At 42.2% G+C, this 19,198-nt stretch overlaps 1 protein-coding gene across 3 annotated transcripts in view; it reads right to left on the bottom strand.

The window, feature by feature from the left end:
* LOC143357090 (discoidin domain-containing receptor 2) overlaps nucleotides 1–19,198 on the bottom strand; it is a 170,733-nt gene that overhangs the window by 83,313 nt on the left and 68,222 nt on the right. For 2 of the 3 annotated variants that reach the window (XM_076793309.1, XM_076793310.1), the window contains exon 2: nucleotides 3,890–4,024. The exons of the other annotated variant lie outside the window; for it this stretch is intronic. In XM_076793309.1, the coding sequence (XP_076649424.1) occupies nucleotides 3,890–3,980 (91 nt within the window). In that variant the 5' untranslated portion in view covers nucleotides 3,981–4,024. The remainder of the gene's footprint in view (nucleotides 1–3,889; nucleotides 4,025–19,198) is intronic. 3 annotated transcript variants of the gene reach the window in all.

Below are 19,198 nucleotides of genomic sequence, written 5' to 3'. Positions count from 1 at the left end.
TGTTTCTGTAGAATTTTAAACGATCGAAGGTGCAGGAAAGTTGGTAACACATTTATTATTCATTCTACGTAGATCCCTACACGACAAAAAACGTCGTACGTGGAGACTCCTCTTTTTGTAGACATTTGCCTAAAAAAAACAGGTCACAGCATTTCACAATCATTTTTATTATTCATTTTCCTGTACATTTTGGAACGAGGATGCAGGAAAGTTCGTAACGCATTTATTATTTATTGACGAAAAACGACTCGACGAAAAATAACGTACGTGGATTTTTTTTTATATACATTTATCTCAAAAAACAGGTCTGGCTTAATTATTTAGCTAGTATGATTAATTTCGTATGTTCGAAATCAATTTTTTCATTTCATTTGTATGTATCAATTTTGTATGGCCTGTTTTTAAGAGAAGAGATACGAGATGTTTTAATGTTCACAACAGTTATGAACTTATGTTCACTTATGTTTCACAAGCTAGAAGCGATTAAAATGCGGTGGGAGAACTATTACGGTTTGCATTGCATTTCAAGTCATTTCCCCAAGAAAACAAGTTTGAGAAAGCAAAAATATGTTCGATTGATTTTAATGAGTTACCTTCGACATCTTTAATCTAAAGGCGGACGTTGAAAATTGCTTTTACACAATTTCTGAAAATTGCACTGTACCATTCAGTATTGCATTTAACACATCAATGAAAGAACACAACGGCGCGGAATAATCGCAGAAAATACAAATAAAGTTCGCTAATTTGTGTCTCTTTGATCTAACCCGATTCCGAGGCTCGCATAATCGAGCCAATCCGTCCCAAGGGGAACAATGGAATTTTTTCCCTAGGACGTAGAAATGTTTTCCACCCTCGCAGGACGTTCGCGTAGGCGGAGAGAGGGAGAGAGAGAGAGAGAAAGAGAGAGTCAGCCGTACCATCGCGGAATATATTAGGAGTTTCGAGCACGTATAAAGGCTAGTTTATAGGCGGGCGGATAAAGAAAAGTTTCAAAGGAGCGAGCGAACGTGTACGGTGGCGGTGGTCCTTCGATCGAAGGTCGGCGAACGATTTTTCAGGTACGCGATGAGGAACGGAGACACGAGCTGCTTCGTTACTGTTCCGACGCGATAACGTCGATAAGCTTCAAAACTTTCCAAGTATGCTGCACTTCGGAACAACTATAGCGCGCGCCGGCCCGCTTTTTCGGAGACAGTAATCAGCGAACTACGATTATTTATGCATGTTTAAATTTTGATAGGCGAACTTAGAGAAACTGGAATTAAGATTTCACTTCCCTGGCGATTCATTCGGCAGAATCATGCTAAGATACTGTTTTGAATTTTCTTCTAACGTGTTCAGTCTTCTAAATTTTCTTCTAGTCGTTTGAATTATTAAGAATTTTATTTACAGGATAGTACAGCTTGTTAAACCGTGCAAACTTTTCCTGTATAATTTCATTCTATATTCAATAACAACCGAGTTATAACTCGGCCCAGTTACTAAATACACACACTGTGTACATTTCCGTCTACACGATCGTTTTCCTCCCAAACGGACAGATTCCCGACAGTTTTCCTGAAATATGTAAGAAGCTCCACGACGTACAAGTGTGATAAATATGGTTCGCGACAAAACCGTCCCGTTTAATTTGTCGCCGGTGGCGAGCGTTCATAAAAGTGTCACCGATTTGCCGCAATATTTTAAACATCGGTGATAACCGTGCGACAGAAGAACGGTGCCAGGGGCCGGGGCATTTAATATACATGGAGCGACGGGCAGAGCAATCGATGGGACTTGCTTATTGGCAATTTGTCGAGTGATGAGATGGGATCTAGAAACCTAGTAACGAGGAGGTTGTTTTCCGAAGACGAGAGTGCCTTCCGGCGTAAAATCGGCCCTATCCCTTCAACCTGGCCATCGACTGCATGACCGAGAGGGGTAAGGGGTCCGAGGGGCTGGTCTCTGGATCGGGAAAGTAGGCGGATGGCGGAGGGGTTGGAAAATAGGGGATGGCGCGAGGAGTCTTTCGCGGGATGCAATTTATCCTGTCGCATTAGATTCAAAATAATTGATCCCCCGGGCGGGTGCGGAATAGCGAGTCATTACTTCAGACTGATGGCACCCCCCATCGCCCTGGCTGGCCGGAGGAAAATAAAAACTCGGAGATCACCTGCTCCCGATGAAAAATTTGACGGCCCCGGGCCCTGAGAACCGAGATGGGAGCCACCGGGGGCGAGCGGGGGAGGAGGGAAGCCTTTCGAACGGGTTGTTTTCACCGGAATGAGCAATCCGCAGCTGCAACACCCGGGGAAAATTCGTTGCCAGGAACCGGTGTACTCGTCCATCTATTTCTTAGCCGGGTTCCCTCTGCCTCGAGGTAATCCTCATGCAACCGAGACCCAGTCTCGCGGCTTCAATTCCCCAAAAAATTCGAAACTTCGACCGGTAGTGACGTTTTCTCGAAATGTAACTTTCCCAGTAATGTCTCGATACATTTGAAAGAGATGTGCACGGTATTTCCGAACAATTTATCTCCATTACCACCCTTCGAGGTGCCCAGAAGATCGCCGAGAACTGCAACGTGGTATGGGATTAAATATATCGGTGAAACTATAGATACTAATTCCATGACAAAACTTTTTCTGTATGAAACATCTACCAGCATATTCGCGACATTTTTCTGATTAGAATAAGCCCAAACACGACACACATCGGAGCACAGTTGCTCATTTAATTGACGATTTAGTAAGACCTCGATTATCCGAACCGGCAGCCCTCAAACCTTCAAACACGTGTAACTTCGGTACCTTAACAAATCGAAATAAATCCTTTCGGAGATACGTTTTGTAAAACTAACTATACCTATAGTTAGTACGATTTCGATTTTTGATCACCTGGAATCGCTGTTTTTGCGGCGATATGTTCAAAGATTTCGTTAATCGGTCTCCAGCGATTTGCGTGGAAAAATCACGAACTTTTTCCAAAATGATCGATGTCGCAGCGTGCATGCACACGGAATGGATATCGATGATACAACGAAACAGTCGTTTATATTTTTAGACGGAATCGTATGTCCGACTTTAACGAGCACAATGAATTTTTGACCCACTTTGCCGGATTGCGTTCGATTTATCTTCACCGAATCCGTTACTGTGTGTACTCCGCACGAAAGCAGCGAAACTTCGAAAGCTCTACAATCTAATTATCGACCTGCGTCAATCCTTATCAGTTATTTTCCTAATCCGATTTGCCGGTTCATATTGGTATCGGTAAAAGAAATCAATATAACAGAAAGAAAAACAATTCTATTTAAAAATTCATACGAAAAGAGAACTGAAATGAAAGACTGTCCGTATCTGTCGAGAGCGAATTAAAAGCCGAAAAGGAATTGGGTTGCGGGCAAGAGATCCAAATCAGCAATTAACACGGTTGTCGATCAATCCGCAAACTTCGTCAAACGAAACGTTCTGTGAAATTCACGCGAGCGAATGAAGGTTTAACGGGCTCGACACGGCCTAGCAAATCTGCCGTAATAATTGGATCGGGCGTCAAATTTTCCGACATTTAATAGATATCACTGAGAATAATATGTTTCGTGACGGCGCGGACGCGAAGAGTGCTGCCGCCGTTTAAAATGAAATTTGTATCCGCGCGAAGGCCGCTTTCATATTCATGATCTATTAAAATTCGCCAGCTCTACGTAATAGAGGACCGAAATGATTGAAACCTGAATAAAACAGCGAATTCGTTACGGCGTGCGCGTAATTAATAATCGTAAAATAGCGGGCTCTCGATTGACCTTATAGAACACATCATAGTCTCTGTATCTGTATCTGTCTCTCTCTCTCTCGTCCTCTATCTGTGCATATCTATGTAGAAATTTCGAAAAGGAAGAATAACTCACGTATATCGAGTGCTCGAACATTGCGCGGCGGAACGATCAGCGACAGCAGTGCACAGAACTTAGCAATTATTGGCAGGCAATCAGTCTTCATGGTCGCTGCGGTGCGGTGCCTTCATGGAAGCTCGGGGCAATCGTCTGAAAGCACAGACAAAATGTCTACCTTAAAATTTATTTGCTTTTAATCAATGGTTAAAAGCGTTCCCTCCTTGCCTTTAACCTATTTCTCCACTTCTTATCGGGAATATTATTTGTGCAGACCTATATAGACGTCCTAATCGGCAAATTCTTATTCGTTCGAGCCACCCGCGATTTTCATCTCGAAATTGCAGAAACGGATCGTTTAACTTGCCTCTAATGGCTCACGGTTTAATTGAATTTATTTCAATATGTGAATATTTTATCGACAAGCACGTCGTACTATTTCGAGTACAGCGAAATGTTCTTGCGAAAATCTAAGCTGTTGTGATAAGATTTTTGCGAAAAAGTAAATCAATGATTTTTGACACGTTCCTATATATTTTTATATACACTCGTCATCTGCGACGTGGAAGGCTATTTTTAACCTATAGGAATGCAGATATAAAACACTGCATGTCAAATATTTGAATGTATATCATTCTAAAAGCGCATACAAATCTACACGTGACATTTGATTCAGTTTGACTATTATAGGCGTTATCACAAATTTTACATGTACGATGAGAAGTTGCAATTTAAGCACATACTTGTCGAGCAATATGAACACAAGGTTAGGTAAGATGAACAGAGAAAACATGCTAGATATGTCAACAAAAGAATAAAAACTGTTACTGTTGTTCGCAGTCGCGTCTCTGTATTCAAGAGAGGACCTGTAGCAATCAAAATTGGATGCAAAGATCAGCCGCACGTTCGCCAAAAACACGTGTAAAACCATCGACGATCGCGCGACTCCAGACCCCGATAAATCATGCTATTAAGGCGCCGTGGTAACGGGGTCTCTCGCAGATAAATAACCGGCGTGACTCAATATACATTACAATACAAAATACCTACATTCATCTCGCAACCGTCTATCGTAACAGTCATCAATCTCCGGGCGAGATACCTCATCGGGCTCTCCTTTTTATTCCGCGCGACACGCACGGTTGTCCCCCCACCCCCGCAATCCAACCGATATCGTTCCCTTCCAATTTCGCCTCTGTTGTCCTTGGATCGGATAAAACCATCGATCGTTTCCTCGGTCACGTACATACATATATATATATAAAGAGTTGGGGGGGGGGGGGGGGAAGGGGTGCCCTCCGAAAATTTTCAACCGGTCCCGCCGACATATTTCGCCGGCGACACGAGGGTCGGTTAGGGGATGGAAGAGACGAGGGCAGCCGCGGGGCAAAAAGAGCTTAATCGACTTAAGGGCAAAACCACGGCTGACCCAGGTGTTCCTTTTGCTTGGCACGAGCCTGGACAACCAGTCAGCCCCCGGTGGTCTCTGCGGTACGTGTGTCGCCTAGAGAAACACAGAGAGACCGACTCGTAATCGAGTCCCCGCTCAATTAGCCCAACCTTGCACTTTTTCGTCCCTCTGCCGTCGTCGACGCTCGAGAACAACTAAGAACCGGCCCATCGAAGAAGACAGAGAGACCGACTCTTCTCCCGGCTCCCTTCGTCTTCCCATGGACGAACCGGAAGCGGCTCTTACGGTCACGCAAGTGCCCCCCCCCCCGTTCGATGTGCCGCCCCCGCGAAATGAAGAAAGGAATTTCGCTTGGATCGCTCGCCGCTCCGAGACAAAGGGTAACTAATGGCATCGGGGCCAATTGATTGCTAACAAAAGGGACCCTGTCGTTAGCTATGTGCGATGTAACTCGACGTATTAGGGAGCACCTCCTGTGGAACGAAAGTAGATGGTTGGGCAGGCGGTTTTTGAGGGAATTAAATTTGGGGGATCGTTTGTTAACCTCTTCGGGGACGGAGTTTCTTTTAGAAACAAATTGGACGATGTTAATACATTTTTGGCTAAGTATGTGGGATTTGAGTAGGCGTTACTGTCGTTTGTAATTTTTCAGGAGCATGAGGAAATTAGTGGGATTTAGTAAGTTCTTTTCGTAGTAGCAATTGTAAGAACAAGGGAATAAATAAAAATTTATTTCACCTCTTAATCATTTTCATTGAGAATAATATTGTGTTATTCTTGAAATCTCTTAATATTTTTACTATTTCATATTTTATCTATTCAATTTTCTTGTAAATTCATAAAATCGGCAGTCTAGCTATGAATCATATAGGTGCGTCTGACTAGTGCTTGCTTATTCTACTTGCACTCAGCACACGTGGTGATATAACTTTTACTTTCACGTTGATTTTCACTGTAATCCTTTTGAAAATCAAACGATATCACTGCGAGTATTTATATTTGCTTTAATTTTGGTGCAAGATTAAATAATTATTAATGAAAGTGCCCTACAATCAAGTAAAGTATGCTTTCTATTCAAGTCATAGTGAAAGGGAAAAATTGAACGGTATTGCTGAGCGTCTAGGAGGCAATTATTTCTTTAATCATGGCTAAATTGTTGGTCTTTCTGCAAATATAGAGTGGCATTAATATCTTCTACACGTTTATACAAAAAGAGGAGCAACTCTAAAAATCCTTCCGCGCATCAAGAATTCCAAAATGTGAAAAGTAAAGTACAAATTCTATTAACCCTTAGCTCTCGAATGGCGACTGTAAGATGCCACTAAAAATTGCTGTATCATTATTCAAAATAGTTTATACATTATTAAATTTGTTTGTATTTAATAAATCACTAAACACTTCAGTACTGTACAAGCAAATTGCACCATTTTCGCATGTATAACATGAAAAAAAATATACAGAAGGGAAATATTCTAGGTCGGAGGAAATGTTTCGTTTTGGAGTTAAAATAGCTTCGAGTGCAAACGGTTAAATTTCTCACTATACAAATTTTTATAATTCATACATTTCTGAAAGCTACAAGCGCATAAAATCTGTATTTAAATTATGACCTACGAAGAACAGTTTATGAACACGAGAAACATCGCAGTGAGAAATACATGGCAAAAATCTACGTGCGCTTACTGTTACACGGCTAATTCTAGAGCGTCTGTACCTTGTCTCCTGCTCTTTCATCGACTCTGCTAATAGGTCATGTATGTATATCTCGTTAATATGGGCGCGTTTAAAGGCGTCTATGTCAGTGCACTATTGATTGCACCCTACGACTTCGGTGCCGTGTTATCATGTGTAGGATAGGTTCGTAGTACGTAATACACTTTACCGAAGACATTTGATGTCATTACTACAACGCTTCGTTTAATAGTATTTTGCAGTGAAACTGTTATTACTCTTAATGCGCTGTCGCGTGAAATTCGTATCATTAATGTGACAGAAATTACAGAAATACGATAATTCAACAGCGGATTTTATGCGTTTACGGCAAAAATGGATAAACGAAATACAAAACAGTAAAAGTTTGCAAAGAATTGCAGAATATTCTCGGGTAGTGTTCAATTTACTAAAGTTATTAAGAGAAAAGAAGATTTGTATTTAAATGTTTATTAAGAATTACTTAAATTTGAATTTTTGTCATATATATACATATACAATTGTTCATATTAAAGAATAATAAATGGAAAGTTCGTATAAAGTAATAATAACGACGAATTAGATGAATTCATTTAATTGCGTGTGTTAATGTAGTTACACACAATTCACATGTAATATCAATTTGTAATATGTCGCCAATATCGAGACCCAATTAAATCATTGTACCATGATTAATTAAAGATAGATTTCGTAAACTATGGAAAACTACAATAAAGAAAAAACGTATAGAAAGAGTAAAAAGAAACTAGCAAAAGATTTTTTATACTAAGAATGAAATAAAAATCGTACATGTACGATAATTAAGCATTGAAGTAGATGTAGCCATACAAAAATTTAAACGTTCCTCTTTTGCGACATTTTTTGGGATAAAGACGTTCCAATCAGTGTAGCCGTACGGAAAATAGTGCGGCAAGGGATGGAGGGTATCTGAGAAAATTTGTACAGAATTTTGGACAGGTCCTAGTATATCCTAGTACGATGATTCGCAATCAGAGTGAACACTGTACCACTTAAGGGTTAAACATAGCCACCGAAAAACGTCTCTTTCCGTTCGAGAAGAGCCATAAAAATTGCAAATTAAATACGTAAATAAAACCGTGAAGAAGGCAATTCGATAAGCGGCAATTGGATAGACTGAAAAAGGTACGACAACGGAGCATAGGAGGACGCGACCTGGCTGAAGTTTCACCATTAAAAGAAGTCAAGAACGGCTCCGTGGAATTTTTCGAGACGGGGAAGTAGTTTCACAAGGACCTCCTCCTTCTCCACCTCCTCTCCCTTCCCGCGCAATGACGAGGACCGCCGGGCAATTCCTTTCTGCTGCCGCTGCAAAATACATTCGAGATTTTACGGACTCCTGGCCGGAGTCAGTGAAACTCGCGGATTGCGGTTGCCGAATGCTCGAAATCCCGAAGGACGGATCCCTGATGATACCTGCTTCGTTCCCTGGGTTATAGTATATACATATATATCTATATACGTACACAGCTATCCAACCGCGGTTCAAACTTTTGCGAGTGGAAACCGCCAAAATGCACCGTCAACCCCGTTCAAATATTTCGCTCCCGGCTTTCACGAGGCCGTCAGTTAATGACGAATATTTCCGTCGCAAGAGAAACTCGGGGAGTGGGGCGCAGAGAAACTTGCACTAATTCATCGTTAGGCCAAGGATAATGTAACGAATCGCTGGACTTCAGGTTAATACGAGTTCGCCGCCGGTGCAGAAAATTGTTGCCGGTATACATTACTTAAGTTTAGCTGGCCGATGTTCACCTAAGGCTGCGGTAATTCCCATAAGAGCTCTATTTACACTTTCAGTGCTCGTTTATTCTAATGCCGCCGGTTGTGTGCAACGGGCCCTTCTGCCGGAGCACAACGGCAAACGCGATACGCGTTCACGGTGTTCCGCGAATCATGCCCATAGAAATTTCGTCACGCGGGAGTTCGTTAATGAAAATCCACGAAGGTGGATCGTGGTCGCTCGAAAAATAACGACACACCCCGTGCTGGCCCCCGAAAATTCGGTTCGTTAAAACGCCCGATGATTCTGTGCCGGTTCATTTTCGAAAGATCCGGTTTTTTTCAGCTTCGCTGGTAATAATTATGGTTTGCCGGAAGTAACAATGCTCTCGCGTTTTACAGAGCAAAAACTTTGTACCGTTGTTAAAAGGAATAATAAAATGGCATCGACGATTTACGAAGATTTTCCAAGGAAAATATCCGGGAAACATCGATCGAGACTTTATCGATTATAGCTCTGCGAGTTCCGTGAAGCAAATTTTCTAAAACTGCTCCCAAGGTGGTCGTACCATGCTCGATGGTTTTCATGTGGAACAAGAGAGCGTTCTCTTAAAGTACATAGACAAGCTGGCTTAAAAATCGTTTACTTGGTTATTTATTTTGTAAAGAATTGCTTCGATGTAACAAATAATGGCTTCACTCTTGCGTACCTAAATGTTCTATTAAACAGTGATCAAGTAGCACTATGATCCATTAATGGAACGCTTACTAATCAGTTAGGTGAATCAAGGTTCTACTGTACGAGGATGATTATTTTCTATATTATTCCGTCCTTTATGTTTTCTGTGAAGTTTGTGTCTTCAATTTGCACTCATGGAATCGGTGTATACAGGGTGTCCCAGTATTGATGGTACAACCGTGGAGGGGGTGATTCTGTATTAGAAAATAAGTCGAAAATATATATACTTAATAGACATCGTCTGACGTGTCTGAGCATGACCTACTGATTCTACTTATTATAAATGCTAGGCATGTAAACTTGACGGATTTTAAAGACGATTTTCTGCAAAACAAAGCCTCAAAAAAATTTATTCACCCTGTACAATCAAACTTTTGAATTTTAATTTGATTGGAATATCCCCTTCACGTGTTATTTACCTGCAAAAACAGGCTTACTTGCCTGTTAAAAACTGAAACGAAAATCGTTTTAAAATATTAATTTTTCGGCTCGGTACTATTTGAAGCTTCCCAAAGGGGGGATCAGCGATAAGATAAATCGCGCTCGCGCAGCAATAATCATTTGCCAAACGGTCCCAAATCTGTGATCTAATATTCCCCAGGATCCCTAACACGTCCCGCGATAATTACCCGAGAAGTTTTCCCATAATCGTTCGCGCGGCAGATAAATAGGCACAGATGTAACCGCGAAGCTGAGAACTCGCCCTGTTGTAGCAAAATATATCCGGGGAAAAGTGGCGGAGCCTAACGCGTTCTACAAACAGGCCTCCGTTATCTCGGAGGGGTTCGTCCGTTCGGAATTCTACCAGCGGTTGGTGCACGTAAAATCGTAGGGGGAGAGAAAGACCGTCAGCAGGAAGGGCGAAAGTTCTCTTAGCACTCTTATGCGGCTGGTATAGGTTAAAACCGCAGGGTACGCGATAATAGTCAGCGATACGTCCGCCGGGATAGGCGGTGTGTTCTGCCAGCCATTCAGAAAACTCCCTTGCGAGCACGTCTTACCCAACCTGAAAGACCGTGTAGATATTTCTACGGATAGAATCCAGTTGTACAGTCATCGTCTACAATACTGTGGAACGTATGGGCTGTTATTCAGAACGATTTGATTGGGAGTAGCTCTCGATACGCTTTACAGAAGTTGTTGTTTAATAGAATTTTTGGGTACGCACGAGTGATGCAATTATTTGTTACACTGAAGCAATTCTATCAGCCAGCGATGGCTATTTTATCACCACATTTTTGAAGGGGTTTGAAAAATTCATCAATTTTCATGAATTCTTTTCAAAGTGATAGTACGTGTTACGTGATGTTTTTTGTAATTGGTTTAGCTATATCGTTCGTCATACAGAGCAATCTTTTATACAGTTTTAGTGACTTGATTCTATCTTGCCCACAATAAAAGCACGATTGAAAATCGTGTCTTGCTGGTGTGCATGATTCGAAATCGCAGGGAGGACTAAAACAATAAAATCAAGATGGTTCTAAATAACTTATGGCCTTCCTGGATGTCATCTACTTGAACGCTACACCACTAGGCTCACAGTTTAAGCTGCTGACTATTAAAATATTCATTCATATTTTTTCAAATTTTTTAAATGAAAATGTCGAAAGTTCTACTGTAATTTTATTTCAATGTAAGTGTGACGAAACGAATGACGGAAATATTGTTTGCGTCTCGCACATATTGTAGGTGTTTATGTAAAATTGATAAATCCGGTACGAACAAGTTGAACAAACGTGTTGCCGAGCCTGTCTTGCTGGGAACATGTATGTCCGAAACAAGCATACCGGTGCGCACAAAGAAAAAATGAGCGCGCCCGGGGCAGGAATTCGCGCCAAAAATGTTTCATAGAATCTCGCCTGTGCACCCTTGTTTCATCCGAGAGGATGTTAGCGAGCGTACACAGACAGGTATCGGAGATATCGTTTAACGATATACCGGTGCGATAGGATCGCGAATCGATAGGGGGACTCGCGTCGATACCCCTGTCACCGTTGCGAGACTGGCTTGTAACCGAGGAACCCGTCCATCCATAGGCTGCGGATTTTCAAAAGCGTTGATTCCCAGGGAATAAGAGAAATGCACCGGGGGGGGGCGACAGATGCAGTAACGTGATGAAAAACACGCAAGCCTGTTCGCGGGGACGAAAAGAGAGCGTGTGTCGTCGACGAGCACCGATGAGAAATATGGATAACGGAAAAGCCACCGAGGTTACGGTTCTATTAATCTCGCGGTACGAGCGACTCCCTCGCTGCACCAGGGCGCAAAGAGCTCGCTAATTTTTGGGATTACCGCGACGCACACAACAGGTTGGTCTTAAAGCGCTGGGAACGGTTCCTGAGAGGCAGCTTCATAAAACGGCCGCGAATATGCTGAAACCGAGATTCATTACTTGCCCCGCTGTGTTTACTCGGTACCGTACTTTCCGATCTCTCTGTTTTCTTGTTCGCGTTTCCCGGGGATTTAATGGATAAGCGTTGGAAGCAAGAGATTTATCGATGGGACTCGGCGAATTTGTCAAAAATTGGCTCAAATATTCGTGGTTAGTTGTTCTATACCTCGATTCCCATCAGCTATTTTCATTTTAAAATTAGATCATTTCGAAAATTATATTATAAATTAGATATTTATAATATACGTACATAAATACATTAATAAAATTGTTGGTGAAATGGACTCTCACAAATATTACACGATAAGGAATAAGAAATTCATCATTAAAATTTACCCAATGTGAAAATCCTTCTAAGAGTTCTATTAATTGTTTTTGCTAACACAATTAGCTGGCGAAACAGCAAAAGTGAATGCTTCATAACGTCGTTGGCTGCAAAGAATGATAAATTGAGCAGTAAAATTTAATGTAAAAATTCTGCAAAACATTCATGATTTAAAATTTACTTGATATCTTGAGTCCTAATGTTTTCATCTAAAAGATTAGATGGTACGATAGCCAATGAAGTACTTAATAATATCGTTGGCAAAAGGATTAGTTATAAATATTAAACGGCAAGAAAAATAGACAGTCCCGACCCGCAATATCGTAATCTCTAGCCCCTATGAATTGTAATTATCTTACAACCTATGTTAAAAGGGTCACGGTCTACGAGGAACGGAAAGTAATAAATTGCACGAACTCGAAACGATTAAGTAATTATCTCACAAAGCGATTCATTGCGGTCCACGAATAGTCATGTACCGATGCAGATACGGGTTCTTTTGTTTTTTCTTCTTTTTTTTTCTGTCGCGAAGAAAGAGCGATCATTTGGATGCACCGATGGGTCGGATAATAACGATCGCGGCACGTTCCACCGCGATCGTGCAAGAGAAACAGCCGGGACTTATCGGGAATATCGCTTATCGATACTTTTTTAATGCCACGGACGCGGCAGCGCAGCAGGAACGGTATAATACTTGAAGATCGGCGAATGACGGGTTAAAGGGACGAGCGGGTTTTCGCCCCAGCTGTTTCTAATCGGCCAGAGAATAACGCTGCACCGCTGAATGCAAGCATTGCCTGGCCTCCTTAGAGAGAACGTCGAACAAAAACACGACATCGTGGTTCCTCGTTCGTGGGTTCTTTGAGAATGCTCCTATCGGAAGCAAGGCGGAACCGTTCGATCACTAACGTAACGTAATCGAAGCCAGTCAGTGCTAGCTACGTCGTTTATTCACGAAACGAAACCTTTCTTCCGGCGTTCTTTACATTCCCGCGAGAAAGGTAAATCAGAAGCTGAAATTACACCCGCGGAAATCGAGAGGAATACACAGCAAAACGCAAAATTGAACTGGTGAAACCATTTCTTTAAAATGGTCATTATTTGTGCATTTCTTAACCCTTCACCCTCGGAATCCTGCGAGTTCTAGGCTCATGCCGGAGTCGCTTCTGATTCACGCCGATATTTCACTAATACAGTTTTATTCAGGACCGCCTTTCTCATATTTATACGGAATTAAAGGTATAATAGAAGCTAGAAACTTCAGCTGGTTACTATCAGGTGCGAAAAAATCTAATTAGAACAAGATAGAAACAAGAGACTTTAATTGAACCTAGCCAGAACCCATAAACTACAATTAAGTCTACAAGATACTTCAATCAGATAAAACCAAGAACAACAGATCGTTACCAGGTCCAGGAGTGAGAGATTAGAATCAGTCTGTTCAAGCAGTCAAAAGTATTCATAAATCCACGTTGAAGCATTCGAAAACAAAATTTTTTTCTGATCTCTCGAATCAGAAACTTTTGGAGATCTTCAATTTTCGATTTTGCTTCCGAGTTCGGAAGGCTTCAGGTTTGATTTCATTTTGGGTCCAGAGATTTTGAGTTTGAGTCCTTGATTCTACAGATACACAAATGCAAGCGCTTGGGTTCAACAATTGGAGAGCTTAAATTACTAGTAAATTAGAATGTTTAAAAGTATGCTTGATCTTAGTAGATTGTATGATTTAATCCTTGTATCTAGGGAACATTGGAGTAACCATCAAAAGTCCACCAGTTTGAGAAGTCCAAAGCTAGAATATGGAGTTCAAAGATTCTAACTGTTAGGCATAGAGATCCAGTGTGAGAAATCTCTAGATCTCCAGTGTGAGATATTTGAAGCTAGAATCTGGAGATCAAAGCTCCTCATACATGTGTCTCTAGATCTCCAGTTTGGGAAGTTTAAAGCTAGGATCTGTGGTTCAAAGATCCTCATACGTGGAGTTTTAGATCTCCAATTTCAGATGTCCAGAACATCAAACTGAGATCCCAAGATCCTCAGAAATGAATCTTTGGATCTAGCACTCTTGAAATTTGATCTATTGAAAGAAATAGAAGTCCTCCAATGATATTTGGTATAAAAACTTTTCAAGCCTTGGGGATTTTGCAACCTTAGAATCAACAAGCTGTTCTCAACTTCTCTAATTTTACTTTGGAATTAAACTCTGAACTTAGGGTTCTAACCATCTTTGACTATTCTCAAGAACCAGAGTCCTTGGATATGCTATCTTCCGAACTTGCTCCAGTGAACTTCAAATTTCAGCCCGCAAATCGAACTGCCCACAGGCAACTTTTTCAACCATAAATCGCCTGGATTCGTATCTCTCATTCCAATGTTACCTCGATTCAATTCTGTCGGTCCACAGTTGATCCACTTCGAGTCTGGCAGCCACCCGGTTACGTAATTCGAGTCTCTGCGTCGTGAGTTGGTTCGATCGTGGTCTCTTGTTTCTGGGTTATCCATAATTAGGATGATCAAATAATCCAGCTCATAGATAATCCGGTATGCCCTGGAATCCGTAATCGCAAGAACCGAGGCAACACCGTAGTTTCCGAACGCTGCCTTCGCAGCTACAGAGACTACAGAGCTTGGTCCCTGGTGCACACAGGCTGAATCCTCAATTTTCATTTATTACCAACAGCATTTACGCAAAATCAAAATTCTCTGCGTCGATTCTGTGAGACGAGGGACGAAAAGCTACTTATTATTATATTCCCTTTAACCCCTTGTGGTCCAAAGTGTTCTTTTGTTTCAGAAATAGCTTCGACATCACATAATTTAATCACATTCCCAAAGGAAGCTTTCCTAGTTTAGTCTATCCGAGATTCTACTTATGTTCCCTCTGAATTTCATGGCTTCAATTTTTACTCATGGTAGACGAGCAACATGACAAGTTACTTCAAAAATGGCAAAAAGTAATAGAACAGAATGGAAAATATAATCAATTTCTTCTTCGAACATTAATTTAAAAACGCTACGAACTTTCGTTTCGAGCTAATATTCTTAAGATATTTTTAAAAAATTCGATTTCTTGTTCTGTCTACACGAGAACGTCCCTTCAAAAAAGAGATGACACGAATTAATGATTATAGACGAAAAATTATCGCGATCAGCGTTGGGCCGCGGAATCGAGAGCTCGCGGTTCGAATTAAATTGATCCGCACTCGATACGCGGCCGTTATCGCGCTGGCGTATCTCGCAAAATAATGCAAAGCGCGGTTGTTTTTACAATGGCGGGGAGCGCGTTTAATGGGAAACGGTGGGGGAGGGGGAGGGGGAGGCGTTCGCGTTTTCCATCGGTTATTCATAATAGCGGTGTTTTCCGCGTCCACCAGTAGAACCGCACTCGCAGAGGAGATAAATAACGGGCGCGTGTACACGTCGGACCCCGATCCCCGACGCGTATTCAGTCCCGACACCGTTGAAATTTTCATAGGCTTCATAAATGTCGTTAAATATTTTACGCCGGCCTGGGCCGCGTGCAACCCTGTTCTCATGATCTATGCGCTCGTGCTTCCACCCTCGTCCTTGCGACGACGTATCGACGCACGAACCTGTTCTGAACCGGTAGGCGGCGCGGCGGCGGTGGCTGCACGAGCTGAAACACACAGCTCGTCAGGTTCGTTAAACGATAGCCTGAATATGTCACAACGTTTCCATTCGATCGCCCTACACGAGCGTCGCGTGTGTACACGGGAACACGTCCAGTCCGCCGGCCGTCATACGGCGTTACGGAATTTTCACCTGTAACGGTCATTATGTCCATTACGCTAATGCGCTTTCCGGAATTGTCCTAGTCGGGAACAATCGGGCGCTACGGGCTCGGGCGTCTTTGCTGCAGAAAATTGAGAAACGTGACGTTTTTAGCGTACGGCGTAATCCACGAAAGTTGGCATCGTTGCACCGAAGGAAACAAAATTCAATAACACGATGTCGTAGTTTGATAAACGAAATTATCCGTTACGAGTGCTACTGATGATTTTCAGTCTCTGGTTGGTCGGAGAGGTGTACGTTGTAATCATCACATCCGTAACGGCAGTCTGATAATTAGATAACGAATTTTGTATGCATTTATGTCAAAAATAAGGAGGGACACGAGATAGCATCATTAACTCATCCTCGTACGTTTCGGATGAATCTGTTCAAACCAGAAACTAATATCGACCAAACTTTATGAATTTCTATCTTCAATGGCGTTGAACAATGAATGATCAAATTATTAGAGCCACATTACCAAAAATAAAGTGCATACAAACCCAATAAACTACATACTTAATAAAAAAATTATAAATATGTTCGGTACAGATGGACTGTCATTTAAAAATTGATTGTTACAATGTAAACTCCCCGACTTGTGCAAGTAACTTTAAAATTACTAGACTGACGATTTTATGAATTTATGATAAAAATGACTACGATTTAATAATTTCATAAAAATAATTTTACAACTTGATAAAGCTACAAGGGAAAGAAACGAAATACTATTTGGTTCCCGTGTCCTGTAATTAATGCAAACAATTTTTTCACAAAGATCCGCAGTATATTAATCGGCCGCTGTACTCTCGGTAAAATAGACAGTTAACATGTTCGGAAACACTTGCAAGGTCGCAGCCCGATAACCGCAGGCCGTTCGCATCGAAGAACGCGAACGGCAAACCGGCGACGGGGCTGCACCACGAGCGACCGGAAGAGGAAGTCTCGTTCGAGATAGGGTCCTCGAGGAAATCGTCTTACGTCAAGCCAGGACACCGGTGCGCTAAGTAACACCGGCGAATAAAGAGAGCGATGCGACGCGAGCCTCGGATGAGGAAAAATAATTTTATGCCGGGTTGTTCGCGGGCCAAGTTTTCCAGGGCAATTCCAGCCCCGGCGGATCCGCGAAAGAAGCTTTCGTGGAACGTCCGCGTCTAACGAGGGGCTTTCGTCTCCCCGACGTAGATTTATTAGATACCTTCTGGCTGGCGAATTCGTTGACGGCGGGAAACGTCGGCGAGAAAACAAGATCCACGGGCCGGAGAGCATGGACGGCTTTGTGTGGCCCGTGCAGCGCCTGCATACACGCCGCACGGGCAGCGAATCTTGCGACCATAGACTTAATGGAAACCCAATTATTTTTTAGAATTTAGAATTAAAACCGACCTGGATAATTGCGAGTAGAATGCTACAGCGTGGACTCGATGAGGGTGCTCATTGCATTCATCATATTCTTAGAGTTATTTATAACTCTAACTTAACACAATTTCTTCTAGTAGGAATGTGACACGTGTGTGTCATTTTAATTTTCTCCTGTATTATTCCTGCACATTGTTATTTTCCTCTTTCTCCACAAACAATATTTTTATTACTACAAAACTGGAATAAAGATTGAAATATTCAACTAGGCTGTGGACGTTCACAAGCACAACCAATTAAACGGTATTTATTAGGAAAATAACAATACAAAACCAGAACGAAATAGTGAAATAATTGAATGAAGCTGTAGAATATTTTCTGCGACACTCCCGGCAACACATCCGCGTTCTTATTGCGATGTGCACAAACTTCGGAGATAAACACGATAACACGAGACAAAACGAGCCATTTGCTAACCCAGTTTCTTTCACTCGGTGCGCGAACTTTCGAAATAAAAATAACGAAGCAACAAGGGACAATATTTAGGCGTGACAGTCTACTGGCAACGCATCCTGGTGCCCGGCAGCCCTAAACTTGGCAAGGCAGAGCTAGCACACGTTGATGGTAGTAGCGGCGTATGTGGAAGAAGACGCGGCAAACCGAACAGCGCAGGATGCACGGCCTTATCGCGATGATATAGTTCGTAGCAGGGAGGAAAATTGTGCACGTACATGCAAAACGACGCCAGGTTAACCGAACAATGTAACGAGTCTCCGTTTCTATTCCCGTTGCACGCCTCCCACGTCGACAATGCCGACAGCGTGAAACGCGTGCTACGTATCTGCGACTTCATTAGCCGTTCGGCATGGTGGCGATGCGACGCCCTCTCTCTCCCTCTCTGTGTGTATATCGCGTGCCGACGCGTTGAACACCTAACGAGCATGAACCGACGCATTGTTCGCCGGCGATGCTTCGATCTTTAATTCGACAGTTTGCCAGGAACTGTTCAGAATGTGTTGCGCCGTTGTCGACGCTGTCTGCTCGACCGCGAAACCGTTTGATTCTGTAGATTCGGGCTATTTGCGATTCATGAGCCCGAATCTCTGCTCGTTGTCGCCGAGCCTGGACTCCGAAGGAGCTCTGATTGACACAACTTCCGTAATAACAGTGTTCACGGGCACAAGCGTCATCTAATTTTACACGATCGCTCGATGTCACGGATACAGTAACGTCTCTATATATGTGAAGACTTCGGATTGCTGAACTTTACAATCTCCCCGCTCCAAGCTTTCGATAACCATTATACGTAATTCTATGTATTCGTTTCGACGTGCTTAATACGAAAACAGATCAAAGAGTGGTATCTGTAAACCATATAAGCTGCACATGCCAAGGGTAAGACTTTCGAATTGCCCCCTTCGAGCTTTCGGTACTTATTACACGTCATTCTACTCGTTTCGATGAATACGAATTTCGATTTTTGATTTTTAAATTACAAATTACCGAGACGTTCGCAGAAAACTTCCATACTAGCACATTGAATTCTGCCCACAAGTGTGCGCCCGTGACACAGACACAATTATAGCTGAAATATCTCGGTAAATATTAATTTCCGCCGAGAACGAAAGTCATACTCGTATTCAGCACATAAAGACGAGTAGAATAACATACAGCAGGTGCCAAAAGCTTCGGGTGGCAATTCGAAAGTTTTACCACTCGAATATGTCACTTACATCGTGTACCGATTTCTTGACTTCCCTTTTCGATATTGTCGAACGTAGAAAAGGAAAAGTCGAGACTGGCTCGACATTGGACCGCGAAGGGTTAAGAGGACTACTGGAAAATTGCCGGTAAGTGAA

This window comes from Halictus rubicundus, chromosome 9 (genome assembly GCF_050948215.1).
Source record: "Halictus rubicundus isolate RS-2024b chromosome 9, iyHalRubi1_principal, whole genome shotgun sequence".
Classification (NCBI taxonomy): Eukaryota; Metazoa; Arthropoda; class Insecta; order Hymenoptera; family Halictidae; genus Halictus; species Halictus rubicundus.
The sequence above is the reverse complement of the archived record's forward strand: the minus strand, read 5'-3'. Positions and strand labels throughout refer to the sequence as shown.